General features: G+C 42.3%; 1 protein-coding gene across 5 annotated transcripts in view; it reads right to left on the reverse strand.

Moving 5' to 3' along the window:
* Positions 1-18817, reverse strand: part of rabgap1l (RAB GTPase activating protein 1-like) — a 587017-nt gene that overhangs the window by 299536 nt on the left and 268664 nt on the right. For all 5 annotated transcript variants that reach the window (XM_073063719.1, XM_073063720.1, XM_073063721.1 and 2 more), the window contains one exon: positions 3472-3585. In XM_073063719.1, the coding sequence (XP_072919820.1) occupies positions 3472-3585 (114 nt within the window). The remainder of the gene's footprint in view (positions 1-3471; positions 3586-18817) is intronic.

Consider the following 18817-nt stretch of genomic DNA (forward strand, 5'->3'; position numbering starts at 1 on the left):
GGCGTTCTTCACCTACGACCACCCGAACTCAAGTACAGTGCTTTTGACTGGGAGCTGTTGCCACTGTATCTGGCAATCTGGCATTTCAGGTACTTCTTAGAAGGCAGGCCGTTCACCGCGTTCACGGACCACAAACCGTTGACCTTTGCGTTCACGAAGGTGTCCGATCCCTGGTCGGCTTGCCAGCAGCGACATCTGTCCTACATCTCCGAGTACACGACGGACATCCAGCATGTTTTGGGAAAGAATGACGTCGTGGTGGACGCACTCTCCAGACCAGCTGTCCAGGCCCTGTCCCTGGGGGTGGACTATGCAGCACTGGCGGAGGCACAGCAGGCAGACGACGAGATGCCCAGCTACAGGACCGCAGTCTCGGGTTTGCAGCTGCAGGATTTTCTCGTAGGCCCAGGTGAGAGGACCGTCCTGTGCGACATGGCTACCGGCCAACCTCGCCCCATCGTCCCGGCAGCCTGGAGGCGGCGAGTTTTCGACTCCATACACGGTTTGGCGCACCCATCTATCAGGACAACCATCCGGCTGGTCTCCAGCAAGTTCACGTGGCACGGACTTCGCAAGCAGGTCAGTGAATGGGCCAGAACATGCGCGCAGTGCCAAACAGCCAAGGTGCAACAGCACACTAAAGCCCCGCTGCAGCAGTTCGAACCCACCCACCGGAGGTTCGACCACATTCATGTGGATATCGTGGGCCCCCGACCAGTGTCCCGAGGAGCGCGGTACCTCCTAACTATGGTAGACCGGTTCACCAGGTGGCCAGAGGCGGTCCCGCTCACTGACACATCTGCCGATTCCTGCGCCCGAGCACTGATTGCAACCTGGGTAGCACGTTTCGGGGTACCGGCCCACATTACCTCCAACAGAGGCGCCCAGTTCACCTCCAGCCTGTGGTCGGCTGTGACCAGCCTGTTGGGAATGCAGCTACACCACACAACTGCCTACCACCCACAGTCTAACAGACTAGTGGAACGCTTCCACCGTCACTTGAAGTCGGCTCCCGTGGCCCGCCTGAGAGGACCTAACTGGGTGGACGAGCTTCCCTGGGTCCTGCTTGGAATTTGCACAACGCCCAAAGAGGATCTGCATGCCTCGTCGGCCGAGTTGGTGTACGGCGCACCCCTGACCGTCCCGGGAGAGTTCATACCAGCCCCAAAGGGGCAAGAGGAAGAACCCGCAGCAGTCCTGGACAGACTACGCGAAAGGCTCGGCAACCTGGCCCCCGTGCCAATTTCACAGCACGGACGGACCCCGACCCATGTACCCAAAGACCTGCAGGACTGTAAGTTTGTGTTTGTACGAAGGGGCAGACACCGGACACTGCTACAGTGGCCGTACGAGGGGCCGTTCAAGGTGATCAACAACAACGGGTCCACGTAAGTTCTGGACATTGGGGGGAAAGAGGAGGTTTTCTCGGTGGACCGACTCAAACCGGCCTATGTGGACTTGGCGCAGCCGGTCGAGGTTCAGGCACTGTGGCGCAGAGGCAGACTTCCCAAACAGAGGCTGATCCAGACTGTGGACATTGGGGGGTGTATCGTCGGTTCTGGGGGGGGGTTATGTGGCGACCCACTTTCTGCGCAGGCGAACCGGCTCACAAATAGCCAGAGCGCGGGGGGAGACTTTGGTAATGCACCTCTGACGTCATTTCCGCCCGGAGAGGGCGGGCACTAGGGATTAAATGCCAGTGCCGCCAAGTTTGAATAAACTAGTCTCGAAACGACTTACCGACTGCGTGTTATCTCTCGCTCTGTATGTAGCACATCGCTACAATATCTCCCTACTGTGACAGATGTAATAATGGAGAAGCTTCATTAATTCATGTGTTTTGGACTAGTCTGAATCTTGAAAAATATTGGAAGGAAGTTTTTCAAACTTTTTCCTTACTTTTTAAAGTCAATTTTAAGCCTAACCTTCTGGCAGCCCTATTCGGTATTGTTTCAGGACAAGATATTAAGCTGAAGGCATCTGATTTACATATTTTGGCCTTCAGCTCTCTTATAGCTAGGAGGACGCTTTTGTTTAAATGGAAATATGGTTTTTCCTCCTACTCATGCTCAATGGTTATGCGACGTTATGTCATGTTTAGATTTAGAGAAGATTCGTTGTTCAATTTCTGGTGAGAGTAAGCGTTCGGCACAGACTACAAGGGCCGAGATGGCCTGTTTCCGTACTGTAATTGTTATATTGTTATATGGTTATTATCTCATCAAGACTTTCAAACATTGTGGGGACCTTATCTGAATTATTTTCAAAACCTTCAATTCATTGTTTAAACTCAGATGTTGGCTATAATTTTTATTATATGAGAAGGTATTTTACCTTCTTTTCTCCTTAATAAACAGCTTTGGTCTTGGTAGGAGTTAGATTCTTTTTTTTGTAATAAATTAACATATTTCAATATAACTACTGATTAACTTACATGAATACGGGGTAATGAGATTGTTATTATGAACAGATATAATGTAATTGGTAGTTTATTTTTATCTCTTTTGACCTTATTCTTGTACTCTGTAATCTTCTATGTAGAAAGTAATAAAAATATTGGAAAAGAAAATAAGACTTTGGTTTAAATAAATAAAAACTTGCCCTTTGTCTACATGCCGTGGATGAATTGCATAACAAGTGAACAAGTACAGAAAAGAGCTAGATACGTCTCTATTAACTGGTTGAATATAACTTTAACATAACACTCAAGAAATGCAACATCATCCAGGACAAAGCAGTGTGCCTGATCACTTTTACAATTCAGCAGGTTCAACATCCACTCCCTCCATTGCTGGTGTAGTGTGTACCATCTATGGGATGCACCAATGCAATGTACCAAGCCTTTAACGCTTCCAAAACCTGCGATCTCCAGTACCCTGAAGTCCAATGGTGGCAGAAGCGCAGGAATGCTCACTTCTAAGCTCCCCACTATTATCCTATTCTGAGTTAGTTCCACGAACCCACTGTGCCTCCTTCCTGAAGGGACATCACACAAGCAGCAGTAGTTCGAGAAGGTGCACTAGCATTACTCTTCAGTGGAAGTTAGAGATCTGAATAAATCCCAATCTTGGTGATGCAGATACATTTTAGTCTTTCCTGTTCTTTGTTCTTAGCTAATAGACTTGCAACTCTATCTTTCCAATTCTTTTGTTGCCTTTGCTTCTTCTTCACCTTCCCTTACTAGACCTCTGTTACTGCCCATTTCCTATTTTCTTTGTTCTATTAATACTTAATGAAATGATCGGCAAGCAACAAGTTTCAAGCCTTTTCCTTGGCTTCTGAAAGAATCTTTGAGAAGATGAAAAATACTTTCTACCATACTTCAGGACTGCTGAATGGTTGCTGGAAAAAAGTTCACAGGATTGCACAGCATTGATAGTATGGTATAGATTCAGCACCAAAGTCCATGTTCTGAGCAAAAAACCTAGCACAGGAGAAGGCAGCCGATGTTCTTGGAATTCAATGCCCTACCTTACAGATCTTAAATAACGAATCTTGTCCATCCCCATCAGTGTCTTTAAAGTAATCATGGGCTGGAAAAGTCCGATTAATATCACGGGTGATGACATTCGCCTGCATAGAATCCTGGAAAATAAATCATAAGAAATCAGTGACTTTGAAACTATGATTGTTTCTTTTGGTCCTCAGTTTAATATTACATGACATCTACAGAAAAGTATCATATTGTGCCATGTTCATTGTGGAACAGGGATACATTGCTTTAAAAAAAAAACACGTTCTTCTAAATGAAAATATGACACAAACAAGAAGGATGCATAATTTTTGTGGATATTTATTATCCAAGTGGATCACATGCATATGTGATATTATCCAAGTGCATATTATCCAAGTGGATCACATCCTCAAGAGTAAATTGCTCCTTTATCTGATCTGTATAAAACATAGGACAGTACAGTACAGGAATGAGCATTTTGGCCCATGATACTGTGGGATACTACGTAATTAAGCTAATGATACCAAATCCCTTCTGCCTGCACATGGTCCACATCCCTCAATTCTCTTCATGTGCCTATCTAAGAGCATCTGAAACACCACTATCGTTTCTGCCTCCATTTATTGTTCCTCCTTCTCAGTTGTGAAGAAAGGTCTTTGACCTGAAACCTAAACTCGTTACCAGCAAATTGCTGTTATTTCAGCTGCCCAGCGTGTGCAATTTTTTGATTTACATTTTCTGATTACTTAAATAGAGCTACCATGATATCATTGCAATCATAGCAGAGCCTATTGAGATCTCAAGGGAGAGCTTCTGAAAGGCTCATTTAATGAGTCTGTAAATTACTTCGTCATAGTAAGTGGAATGGTAAAAAGCTCACTGGGTGATGATATCCTGTTTGAAAACTTTCAGCCAAGAGAAACAGCTATTTCCTCTTACAGTTAACAAAAGATGCTCTAAACTACCAAAAGAAAAACAGAAATGCTGAAGAACTCAGGCTACGTCCACACTACGCCGGATAAATCCGTAACCGAAGCTTTTTCTCTTCGTTTTTACCCTCCGTCCACACTAAAACGACGTTTTTGTCCCCCGAAACCAGAGCTTTTCAGAAACGCTTTCCAGGGTGGGTATTTTTGAAAATGCTGCTCGGGCAGATCAGTGTGGACGGGGTAACTGGAGACTTTTGAAAACGCCGTCAGACGGCAGCACGCCATTTCATTGTTTTCTTGAACGCAACCTAACAATTTCAGAACAGATTGCAATGAGACCGGAGCCAGAAGAGTTAGAAATGTACTCACCAGATACTTTGACCCATAACTTACTGAATAAATAAGTATACTGTACTCACTTTGCCCTGTTTTCTGTCCTTGCTCGTATGAAGGTGGCTTACCTATTTATGCAAGTACTTCTCTGACAATAGATGTGTAACAGCCTAATATAACATTGTATGGAAATACAAGATAATACTGATGCAGTCATGTTTTACACATTTAACAAGGTGCTTTATTAATGCAACAGAGTTAGTCAGTTTTTCAATGTTCGGCATCAGCCGGGTCATACAGTCCGTGAACTCCCCGTTGGTTGCCTCCATACACTTCAGTATTTGTTTTTTTTTACTTTTAAATCTTCCTGCACGAGAGCCAACAGCTGCACGTCATTTAAGTTTTTCTAGTCTGTAACTGAACAAACATGCACTGTCTTTCACAGTGAGATTCAACACCAAACATGTCACTTGTTTTTGGTAGATGTGTCCTGTGCATGCACAGTAGGAGGAGATCCAACAAAATCTCCGTTTCAATATGGATAGAGATATTTTTAAAAACGCATAGTGTGGACGCCTATCGTTTTTATGCGAAACCGGTGTTTTCAAAATTATCCGGTCTAGTGCGGATGTAGCATCAGTCATTCAAACAGCATCTGTGGAAGGAGAAACCAGTCAATGTTTCAGACTCTTCATCAGAACAAGGGTGAGAGTGGAGGGTGTGAAAGCAGAGCTGGGGGAAGGAATGAGGTATTAATCAGAAGACAATATGGAGATTGTTTCAGGTAGATCAGGTGATAATGAGCTTAGGGACTAATCATTAAGAAGGTATTTTACAGAAACAGGGTGAGAAAGGGACATAAACAGAACAGGTGCTGGAAATCCAGAGCAACACATGCAAAATGCTGAACAAATACAGCAGCAGACCCTTCATCAAAAACGGATGTAATTTGCTCGTACAGGCCGATCTCTCTGCTCAATGTTGATGTAAAGATCTTAGCTAAAGTGTTGGCTCATAGATTAGAAACCATTATTCCCTCCATTATCTCTGATGACCAAACAGGCTTTATTAAAAACCGTCTCCCTTTTTTTAACATTCGGCGTCTATTTAATATTTTATACTCAGTTCCAACTGGGACTCCTGAATGTGTTATCTCCCTTGATGCGGAGAAAGCATTTGATCGTATAGAGTGGAATTACCTTTTTGCAGTCTTAGAAAAATTTGACCTCAGCCAAAGTTTCATCTCTTGGATCCAATTGCTGTACCTGTGTCCTACTGCTTCTGTTCTAACTAATTTTCAGAAATCCCAAGTATTTAATCTCAAACGTGGCACCCGTCAGGGATGCCCCTTAAGTCCCTTTCTCTTTGATTTGGCTATAGAACCTCTGGCGATAGCATTTCAAAATTGTCCTGAATTGACCGGGATTTGGAGAGGGGGTGTTGAGCATAAAGTTTCTCTCTATGCTGATGACTTATTACTCTTTCTCTCAAATCCGTCTACATCCTTACCTCTAATGTTTTCGCTTCTTGACCAGTTTAGCCAGATCTCTGGCTATAAACTCAACTTACATAAGAGTGAACTTTTCCCAATTAATAAAGAAGCACAAGAACTAATATTTCGTGATCTCCCTTTTAAAGTAGTCCATAATCAATTTACTTATCTTGGAATTACAGTCACAAGGAAGTTTAAAGATCTCTTTCGTGAAAACTTTGTCAATCTTTCATATACTATAAAACAGAGTCTGGTACAATGGTCACCTCTATCTATGTCCTTGGTAGGTCATATTAATGTTGTTAAAATGTATGTTCTCCCCAAATTTTTATACTTATTCCAATCTATCCCAATTTTTATTCCTAAATCTTTTTTTGATTCCTTAGACTCTATTATTTTGTCATATCTGTGGCAGAATAAGCGCTCTAGAATTAATAAAATCCACCTCCAGAAATCTAAAAAAGAGGGTGGCATGGCTTTACCTAACTTTCGCTTATATTACTGGGCAGCTAATATACATTGTGCTGCCTTCTGGTCTTTCTTCCATGGTCAACCCGAGTGCCCTAACTGGGTGGCAATGGAGTTGAGCTCCACTAAAGAATTATCTATATCTGCACTTCTTGGCTCTGCACTCCCTAGCAGTCTGCCCAGATCAATAGCTAACCCTCTGGTTAGACACACTTTGTGTATATGGGCTCAGTTCAGGAAATGCTATGGTTTCCAGGGGTTTTCCGTTTCTAGCCCTGTCGCACATAATCACCTTTTTTTACCTACTACGTACGATTCAGCATTCCATGTTTGGTACAGGAAGGGCATTAGACATTTTGAAGATCTCTTCATTGATAATCGCTTCGCTTCTTTTCAGCAGCTCTCCGTTAAGTTCAACCTGCCTAACGCTCACTTTTTCAGATATCTCCAAATCCGACACTTTACTGCTCCTTTAACTCCTAACTTTCCTGAAATGCCTGCGAAAAATGCTATGGACCTATTTCTTACCATTAATCCACTAGGTAAAGGTTTAATTTCAATTATCCGAGATAAACTAGCAGCCTTACGACGGGCCCCTGTGGATAAAATTAAAATGGCCTGGGAGCAGGATTTAAATATCTCCTTATCCGAGGAGAGCTGGGACTCAGTTCTCAAATCGGTTAACTCAACCTCCCTTTGTGCTCGCCATTGCCTCTTACAGTTTAAGATTGTTCATACAGCCCATATGTCTAAATCTAAACTATCTCGATTCTACCCTGGCATTAGTCCGCTCTGTGATAAATGCAAGAGGGGCGTGGCCTCTCTCATCCATATGTACTGGTTCTGTCCTAGCTTGGAGAAATTTTGGAAAGATGTCTTCACTACATTATCGGGTATTCTGAATCAGCACCTAGAACCTAACCCCTTAATTGCTCTGTTCGGTTTTTGGGGCGAGACAGATTTATGTCTGGGTCCGACCAAATGCCGAATACTATCCTTTGCCTCTCTCCTGGCGAGACGCTTGATCCTCCTTAGATGGAGAGATGTTGCCCTGCCCACTCATGCGCAATGGCTTAACGACATTATGGCCTGCTTGGACCTCGAAAAAATTCATTATTCAGTTCTTAATTCGGATCTAAAGTTCCATAAGGTCTGGGGACCTTTTATCGAGTACTTTCATAACCTTCCTCCTGACTAGGGTTTTTTTTCTTTTTCTTTTTTTTTCTTCTTTTCGGTCCCTTGCTTTCAGCTCCCTTTTTTTTTCTGGTAGTAGGCATTATTATCCTCTGTTGCTAAGTGTATTCACAGTCTGGGAGTTTGACTGTCCGGACTTATACTCTTTATACTGTGTGGTGGTTGGTCTGGAGTTGTTGTTGTTTTTTTTCTTGTGTTGTGGGGCTTGGGGAGGACACTAAGCTCACTTGTCTTTAATTTAGGTGCTTTTTTGTTAAATTCTCTTCCTTTGTAGCACATTGTTATTGTATGCTTAATCTTGCACTGTATTAATGCTCTTCATTGGGATTTGGGGTTTTTAATTTTGCAAAATGTTTTGAAAAACTAATAAAAAATAAAAAAAATTTAAAAATGGATGTAATAAGCCTGATAACAGAAAATGATAGATAACAGAAAATGGATGCTTCAAGGTTCAACAATAGCTTCCTCCCCACTGCCATCAGGTTCTGACCTGAAATCCTTAACACAACATCAGACTATAATTCTCTTGTATTAATGTTAGGTTTTTTTTATTTTGTCATTAAAGTTATGCATATTTTATGCTAATTTAAATTAATATTAACACATATTTGTAATATTCTGAACTGCTGTGGCAGAAAGCTGATTTTCCTAGTAATTATATGCTGGGTATGCACTGTATATTACAACAATAAAGTTGAACTAGCTGAAACTAGAAAATTCAATATTTCTTCCAAAAGGTTCCCAAGTGTTACATGGAAAGACTGAGGTGGGAAGGGAAGAGGCAAATGAACAAGTTGTACAGGAAGGTACAATGGGAGACTAGTGAGGGATGGGGGCTGGGGGTTGGGGAGCAGAAGAGTAGATGGTGGCCGGTCCCTGTAAAATGCAGAAAGGGGATGATGTGACTGGATGATGGACCAGGCTGGAGTTGGTGTAAATTGTTCAGGATATTTCACTGAATGTGAAAGCTAGTGGGCTGTTAGGTGAAGACCAAGGGAGAGGGGATGAGAGCTGAAGAGCAGCCAATGGAGGAAATGCAGTTAACAGCTCCATCCACCAAAGCAGAGGGGAAGCTGTGTTTCTGAAAGAAGGAGAACATTTCAAAGGCAACATTGGATCTAATGTGAAAGAGACAAAGACACTAGGAAAAAAGGCATGTCATCCCTGCAGGAGACAAGGTAACAGGATATACAGACAAGGTAATTGTGGTAGTCTGTGTGCTTGTAAAAGTGTCAGAGAGAGTTGGGGAGTCGTCCTAATAAGGTCTGTTTCGTGTATCCAACAAAATGACAGGCAGAGCTATACAGGCCATGTGAGATCACACAACTACACCTTTAATCCAAAGAAAGTGAGTGGAATGTGGAATGGAAGGAGATGCTATTGAGCCTAACTACAAGTTCTGCCAACTGAGTAAGTGTTTTGCTGGAGGGGTAAGTGATTGGGCCTCTACCTGAAATTTGCTGATGTGAGATGGAGATGTACATGTCTGCAGTGAAGATGATGGGACCAGGGAATTGGAATTTGTTATTGGTTCTGTTTTGTCATCGGAGAAAGCACTGAAAATGTCATGGATATGGGACTTGATTGGGGAAATAGTTCTGAGTCAAAGTAGGGTATGAGTAGTCTGAAATAATAGGTCTACCAGGACAGCCCTGTTTGTGGATCTGGGATTGGAGGTCATTAAAGGAGCATAATGTTTTCCTCTGACCACTGTTAAAGGCCCAGTCCAGCTACAGCAGCTTTTATGGCTTGTCATATTCTATTATTCACAGATCCACTGAGGGGCTATAGATAAAGTGGCAATAATGCTTTTAAAAGGAGCAGTAGTGATGATCAACTTAGGGAGAATACATGATGATAATCAATGTATCCTTGCCCATGTTACTTTATATGCCAAGATGTGTCATAACAACTAGAGTTGCTGCTAAGGTCTTGCAAGGCCAGATCCTTCTGACTACACACCATTGCATTGCTCTGTTGGTGGGTTGGAAATTCCTGAAGCTGCTGAAGGAGTGCCTGGGATATTGGGTAGAAGGTTTGAGCTTACACACAAGATTCAATTCAAGTTGTGCTTGGCCAGTTTACGGACAGTTCGCCAGATTCACATGCCCTCAGATTGTAATGGTGGCAGGAGGGTATACATGATGAAAGGGAACACCACCTCATCTCTGATAGATTACAGCCTTCAGACTGAGCATGAGTTCAATATTTTCAGAGGAAAAACATTTTCTAGCTTTATTTATTTAGAGATACAAGGTGGAACAGGCTCTTCTGGTCCAATGAGCCGTGCCGCCCAGCAACCCACTTTTGTAATTCTGTCCTAGTAACAGGACAATCAAGCTATGTATGTCTGACGGAAACAGAGCACCAGGACGAAACTCATACCGTCATGGGGGAGCATTCAAACTCCTTACAGATGGTGCCAGAAAACTGATGCCCAAACTGTAATAGCCACTATGCTATCGTCCTGCCCCAAAGATAAAGATAAGTTTTATTTGTCCACTTGTTCAAGTGTTGTTCATTTCCAACACTTCAGGTTTTATCTCAAATGCGCAGCATTCATATGGTTTTCCTTTTATAGAATCAGAGTGTCATAGAGCACAACAGCACAGAAACAAGCCCTTGGCCCAACTAGTCCATGCCAAACTATTAATTTGCCTGGTCCCATAGATCTGCACCTAGACCAAAGATCACTACACGTATCCCATCCATGTAATTATCACAATTTCTTTTAAATGTTGAAATCAAACCCGCATACACCACCTCCAATGACCACTCTATCAAATCTCCCCTCATTCTCCTAATCTCTGGGGAATAAAGTCCTAACCTCTTCAATTTTTCCCTGTAACTCTGGTCCTTAAGTCCTGGTAACATCCTTGTAAACTTTCTCTGTACTCTTTCAATTTCATTGACATCTTTCCCATAGGCAGGTGATCAAAACTGTACACAATACTCCAAATTAGGCCTCACAATGCTCTTATTCAGCTTCAGGATAACATTCCAACTCCTGTACTCAATCATTTATTAAGGTTAATGTGCCAAAAGGTCTCTTTAAAACTCTATCTACCTATGACACCATTTTCAAGGAATTATGGATCTGTAATCCCAGAATCCTCTGCTTTACCACACTCCACAGTGCCCTACCATTCACCGAGTAAGTCCTACGCTGGCTGGTCCTCCCAAAGTGCAACACCTCAAAATTGTCTGCATTAAATCCCACCTGCCATGTTCCACTATGCCTCCAAATTATCTGATCCAGTTTACCACATTATCATTAAAATCATTGACATACAGTAGATGACAAACAACAGCGAATCTTGCAATGATTCCTGCAGCACTCCACTAGTCACAGGCCTCCACTCAGAGAGGCAACAATCTACTACCACTCTCTGATTTCTTCCACAAAGTGCATGTCGAATCCAATTTACTAACTTATCCTGCATACTGAAGTGACTTAATCTTCTTGATCAGCCTCCTATGTGGGGCCTTGTTAAAGGTCTGGCTAAAGTCTATGAGACAACATCTATTGCCTTACCCTCATCAACTTTCCTGGTATCTCCCAAAATCTTTGTAAGATTGGTTACAGATGACCTACCATACACAAAACCATATTGACTCTCCCTAATCAGTCTCTGTCTATCCAAATACTTATACATCTGATGCCTTAGAATACCTTCCAATAACTTACCTACTACTGATGTCATACTCATTGGCCTATAATTTTCTCTCTGTTTCTTAAGAGCCTTTCTTCAACACAGAACATTAGCTATCCTTCAATCCTCTGGCACCTCACCTATACCTAAGGATGTTTTGAGTACCTCTGCCAGGACTCCTGCAATTTCTGCGCTAACCTCCCACAAGGTCCAAGTGAGCACCTTGTCAGGCCCTTGATTTGCCTCCAGATAGCAATTTACCTCCATTGTAATTGGTCGGCAGTCCATGACCTCATTGTTGTCTTGCCTCAGTTCCACAGACTGTACATTCATCTTCTGAGAAGTTACAGATGCAAAATATCCATTTAAGATCTTTCCTATTTCTTTCAACTCCATACATAGATGACCATGCTGATATTCAAGAGGACCAATTTTGTCTCTTGCTATACTTTTGCTTTTAATATATTTTTAAAAGCCCTTTGGATTTTCCTTCACATTGTCTGCTAGAGCAACCATGCATTCTTTTAGCCCTCCTGACTTCCCTCTTCAATGTTTTCCTTCATTTCTTATACATTGAGTGGCCACCTCATTAGGTAACTCTTCTACCTAATAAACTGGCCACTGAGTGCACTCTTCAAATACCTCACTTATTCCTTGCTGTCGCATACAGAAGGAAGTTCCGCATCTCCTTCTTCTTCTTAACTAGGGCCTCAAATTCCCTTAACCTGATAGCTTTGACTTTTATTCTGTCAAGAACAGACAAACTCTGTTCTCTCAAAATTTCACTTTTGAAGGCCTCCCACTTACCAAGCACACCTTTGCCAGAACATAACCTACCCTAATCCACACTTGCAGATCCTTTCTTCAATTGTGAATCTCAACCCGAGGATAATTCTTCATCATAATTATCTTGAAACTAATGGACTTATGATCACTAGATCCAAAGTGTTCCCTTACACACGCTTTTGTCACCTGCCCTGTCTCAATTCTTAATAAAAGATCCAGTATCACACTCTCCTAATTGTGACCTCTACCTATTGATTAAGGAAACTTTCTTGAACATATTTGGCAACCTCTATCCATCCAGCCCTTTTAAAATATGGGAGTCCCAGTTATTATGTGTTAAATTAAAATCATGTGCTGTCAAAATATTTTTTCTTGCAACTGTCTGCTGATTTATTTAGTCATTTATAATATAATCCGATTAATGTAGTCATCCCTTTCTTTTTCCTCAATTCCACTCATTTAGGCTCAGTAAATGAATTCTCCAGTCTCTCTTGGCTGAGCACTGCTGCGACACTTTCCTGACCAGTAATGGCAGACTTCCCTCTTTAACCCCTCCCGCTCTGTCACATCTGAAACAAAAGAACCTCAGAACACTGAGAAGCCAGACCTGGCTCTCCTGTAACCAAATCTCACTAATGACTACAATGTCATAATTCCACTTGCCAATATATGCTCTAAGCTCTAACCTACAATACTCTTCATACTGAAACAGACACAACTCAGAACATTATTGCCACCATGCTCAACCTTTCGATTCCTGTCTTTTCCCACAACTGCTCCATTATTTGCCCTGGCTTTCTGGTATCCATCCCCTTGCAACTCTAGGTTAAACATCCCTCCCACCCTGGAGCAGCACTAGCCCTTCTGAAATTACAAACAATGGTTCTACTTCTCCCTCTTACACGCCTTCCATAGTAACCTCTTGTTTCCTCACTTGAACCATGATCAAACTCTTCTAATTTTCATATTACTTATCTTTTATGCATCCTTTTATTTTAACTTTCCAATCTTCCATCTGAAACCTATCTCTTTGGTCTCTCTTACCCTCTTGCACCTCCATCCTCTCCCAGCTCTAATGGGAGGACATGGGCACAAAACACAGCTCCTTTCTCCACAGGTGCTAACTGTCCTACTGAGGTTTTCACATGTTCCATCTCTCTGCATCCACATCTAGCATTAACTCTTGCACTTCTTGAAAAAGTCTATTGAAATTAGATGTAGCTGGGTTAAACTGTATCAGCTGGTGTGCACCCGAGCCAAATCAAAGGAATTAACTGAATTTTTCATAGACCTACACGAGTTTATGTCAATGATACTGACACTTACAGGTTACGCTTGAATTATATTTGAGTGTCCCTATATTTAATTTGTCCACTGGTAACTAACTGCAAAACAAACATTACCAGTAGTGTGAATTTTCTACCTTTCTCTCCAGCTATTCAAAACTGCAAAAAGCATACAGTAAGAAAATTACAGATTTTGTCATGATTTTGGTTTAAACTTGGAGCAAGCGCTGGAGCTGTAAAGACAGGGTGAAATACTAGTTGGACACTTTCAAATGATGAACTGATTATTGCACAAGAGTAAAATTAATAGAGTTAATAATGGGGCTATACAGCACAGAAACAGGCCCTTCAATCCAACTGCTCTACGTCAACTGAGATGGCCCATCCAATCTAGTCCATCTGCTAGCATTTGGCCCATAACCTTCTAAATCTTTCCAATCTGTACAGTGTTCAACTGTATTTTAGAAGGTTTTATTAAACCTGCCTCAACCTTTCTCTGACAGCTCATTCCATATTGATACAGTACTGTCCTTTTTTGTTCATATTAAATCTCTTCCCTTTTACCTCAAACCTATGCATTATCGTTCTTGACTCCCCAACCCCAGGGAAAAAGGCTGAGTGCATTCAACTCAGCCATTCCAGATAGACAGGTGTTTACCTAACAAGAAATACAATTATTTTAAAACATCTGTATTAGCCAATGGATGCATATAAAAAGCATGGATAGAAATGAATGATCTAGACCTGTAATTATTGTACCAAACACTGCATTTGTCTTTAAGATGTGTATTACAGATTAATAAACCTACTTCCTTTGGCTTTAAAATTATCAAAATAAAATAAACTTTAAAAGAGCTTGCATTTTACAACTTCAGGAGTCCAAAAGTGATTTACAACTTTTACTTTGGTTGCTGTGGCATAGCAGAAAACAAAATACAGTCAAGCCTCACGAAGTAACAAGCAGTGAAATTGAGCAGGTTGTGAGTCTCAGCTGTATCCTGAAATTCCTTCCCCAAAACACGCTGATACCCTTTTTACTGCTCAAGACTTTGAAAATATTTTTGAATTTCTGATATGAAACAATAATCTTAAATTATGAAAATAATATTACATATTTTAAATGTTTTTGTAGCACCAATTGAGTTTTAAATACTGGCTTCTAAATGCATGCATTGCACCAGCTGCACACCCTATCTTTCTGCCTGATATTAGGTCAGCAGAAGTGCACTAAGCTGTATGAGAATATAATTGCAAAGAGTAACAATATTAATGAATACAGCATTGGTTAAACTGCACTCACCAATACTGGTCAACATGCCACATCTACTGGCATTGATAGGACTCAGCACAAAACAGCAATCTATTGAACATCTGGAATCAAATTTAATGGGCCAGTTCTCACTGGACCTGGCCCACTCACTGCCCATCACCATTCTAAGCTGACTGAGTTACTAAGGCTTTCCATGAAGTGTAGCAGGCAATAAGTAGCAACTAGTCCTCAGAAGGTGTATCCTACGACTCCTTCCTCAAACACACTGATGGCCCATTACACTGCACCCTGCTATCAAAAGCCTTTCTAAATATGAAAAACAGTACACATAAGATTAAATAAATAACAATTAAGTATTACAACATCTTAGCAATTAATTTCAAAAATTAAGATAAAGGAATAATAAAGAATTTCTCAGCATACACTAGGGTTCTTGCACACAGTGTGTGTTCTGTGCCACAGCCAGCCCTGAATATTACCATTCCATTCTTGGATCATTTGTGTGAAATCATTTGGCCTGACTTTCCTGCTTCAGCATGACTTTCAAACTGAAAGTGTCTCATTTCTGTTCATCAGCCCTCCCAGCTCCATACATCTGACACAAAGCTTAAATGTACCACTCACTATCTGACCTCCAGCTCATGTCTAACTTCTGTCTTTCAACATTATGTCTGAAGATTAGATGTCAGTTTACAGTCAGTGGGAAGTCCATCCCTCTCATACTTGCTGCTCTGGATTGAGGTCAGAATCAGCCATGGATGTTGTGTCCTAGCTGTTATATGCTAACCAGGGCAGAACAATATGGAAAGCAAGCTCTTGCCCATGCTGCAGGCTCCCCCTCTTTACGCAACTAATGAATCCAAAAGAACAGCAGAGACTTATACAGTTTGGCACCAGTGGTGTTGCAGGAGTTGCCAATCAGCATTGAACTCAAAGTAGGATTGCCTTAGGGTCTTCAGCTCTGGAATTTTCCTTGGGGTTTAGTCCAGAAGCCTTCCATATCAGTGAGTATGACCACAAGGCAGCGGAGGTTTGAGATCAGAGTTCGCCTTCTAGATGGGCTACCAACCACAGGCAAGGATTGTATGCATAGTCAGAGGCTTTTCCCCATTCTTCACTGGAAGCACTGATTGGGGTTTGGTTAAGAAATGTCACAAGTGAATTGAACTGTGAAGAGGATGTGATGAGTAGTTCAAAGATTAACAAAATCCAAACAGTTAAATTAGGATTTGATCTTTAAGTTTTAAAATTAAATTGGCAGTAATTTATCCCATGCAGGAACATTAACAAGAGTGCCTACTGCCTGAAAATTAAGCAAAAGAAAAAGGCAAAACTATCTTACACAAAGCATCTACATAAAATTAACAAGGAAGGTCAAGCAACAGATATCAGAGATGAAGGGCCGAAGGAAAAATAATTAAATATTAGAACTAAAATCCTGAATATGGAATAAGAGTATGACCATGGCCACTATTCCAGATCCAGGCAATCCATTAGGGTTCTGTCCTTCACTGAGTACACGATTATGGCTTAATGTCCCACAAGTAATCACATCTGAACCTCCATTAAACAGCCAGCAGAGAAAACCACCCCTCTTATGATCCTGAGACAGCAAGACGTACATACATTTGAATGCTGTTCATAGACTTCAGTTCAGCGTTCAACACAATCATCCCTCAGCACCTGATTGGAAAGCTGAAACTGCTGGGCCTGAATATCTCCTTCTACAACTGGATCCTAGACTTCCTGACTGAGAGACCTCAATCAGTCCGGATCGGGAGCAGCATCTCCAACATCATCAAACTGAGCACAGAGGCCCCCCAGGGCAGTGTGCTCAGTCCACTGCTGTTCACTCTTGCTGACCACGACTGTGCAGCAATACATAGCTCGAACCACATCATTAAGTTCGCTGGTGACATGACTGTGGTGGGTCTCTTCAGCAAGAACGACGAGTCAGCATACAGAGAGGAGGAGCAGTGGCTAACAGACTGGTGCAGAGCCAACAACCTGTCTCTGAATGTAAACAAAACAAAAGAGATGGTTGTTGACTTCAAGAGAGCACAGAGTGACCACTCTCCACTGAACATTGATGGCTCCTCTGTTGAGAAGAGCACCAAATTTCTTGGTGTTCACCTGGTGGAGAATCTCACCTGGTCCCTCAACACCAGCTCCATAGCCATGAAAGCCCAGCAGCGTCTGTACTTTCTGCGAAGGCCGAGAAAAGTCCATCTCCCACTTCCCATCCTCACCACATTCTACAGAGGATGTATCGAGAGCATCCTGAGCAGCTGCATCACTGCCTGGTTCGGGAACTGCACCATCTCAGCTCGCAAGACTCTATAGTAGATAGTGAGGTCAGCTGAGAAGATCATTGGGGTCTCACTTCCCGCTATTACAGACATTTACACCGCACACTGCACCCACAAAGCTAACAGTATTGTGAAAGACCCCACACATCCCTCATACAAACTCTTCTCCCTCCTGCCATCTGGGAAAAGGTACCGAAGCATTCAGGCTCTCATAACCAGACTGTGTAACAGTTTCTTCCCCCAAGCCATCAAGACTCCTCAATACTTAGAGTCTAGACTGACATCTACATCCTCTACTGTGCCTATTGTCTTGTTTATTAATTATTGTACTGCCCTGCACTGTTTTGTGCACTTTATGTAGCCCTGTGCAGGTCTGTAGTCTAGTGCAGTTCTTATGTTGTTTTACAGTCTAGTGTAGTTTTGTGTTGTTTCATGTAGCACCAGGGTCCTGGAGGAACGTTGTTTTGTTTTTAATGTGTACTGTACCAGCAGTTTATGGTCGAAATGACAATAAATTTGACTTGACCCGAGAGTAGAGGGACACAGCCCTCCCCAGCACTGACAGCATCTATAGGAGGTATTGCCTCAGGAAAGTGGCATCTATCATCAGTGATAGATTCTTAATTAGTAAGGGCATCAATTGTTATGGGGAGAAGGCAGGAGAACGTGGTTGAGAGGGAAAATGGATCAGCATTAATCGAAAGGCGGAGCAGACTTGATGCATTATTTCAGTGGTTGGTAAGTTGATGGAGAAGATCCTGAGAGACAGGATGTATGAACATTTGGAGAAGCATAATATGATTAGGAATAGTCAGGATGGCTTTGAGAAAGGCAGGTTGTGCCTTACGAGCCTGACTGAATTTTTTGAGGACGTGAATAAACACATTGATGAAGGAAGAGCAGTAGATGTAGTATATGGATTTCAGCAAGGCAGTTGATAAGGTACCCCATGCGAGGCTTATTGAGAAAGTAAGGAGGCATGGGATCCAAGGGGACATTGCTTTGTGGATCCAGAATTGGCTTGCCCACAGAAGGCAAAGCGCGGTTGTAGACAGGTCATATTCTGCATGGAGGTCAGTGACCGATGGTGTGCCACAGGGTTCTGTTCTGGGACCCTTACTCTTTGTGATTTTTATAAATGACGTGGATGAAGAAGTGGAGGGATAGGCTAGTAAATTTGCTGATGACACAAAGGTTGAAGGTGTTGTGGATAGTGTGGAAGGCTGTCAGAGGTTATAGCGCAACATTGAAAGGATCCAAAACTGGGCTGAGAAGTGGCAGATGAAGTTCAACCCAAATAATTGTGAAGTGGTTCATTTTGGTAGGTCAAATACAATGATAGAATATAGTATTAATGGTAAGACTCTTGGCAGTGTGCAGGATCAGAGGGATCTTAGGGTCCGAGTCCATAGGACACTCAAAGCAGCTGCGCAGGTTGACTCTGTGGTTAAGAAAGCATACGGTGTATTGGCCTTCATCAATTGTGGGACTGAGTTTAGGAGCCAAGAGGTAATGTTGCAGCTATATAGGACCCCTGGTCAGACCCCACTTGGAGTACTGTGCTGAGTTCTGGTCACCTCCTTACAGGAAGGATGTAGAAACCATAGAAAGGGTGCAGAGGAGATTTACAAGGATGTTGCCTG

Source organism: Hemitrygon akajei, chromosome 12 (assembly GCF_048418815.1).
Source record: "Hemitrygon akajei chromosome 12, sHemAka1.3, whole genome shotgun sequence".
NCBI lineage: Eukaryota > Metazoa > Chordata > Chondrichthyes > Myliobatiformes > Dasyatidae > Hemitrygon > Hemitrygon akajei.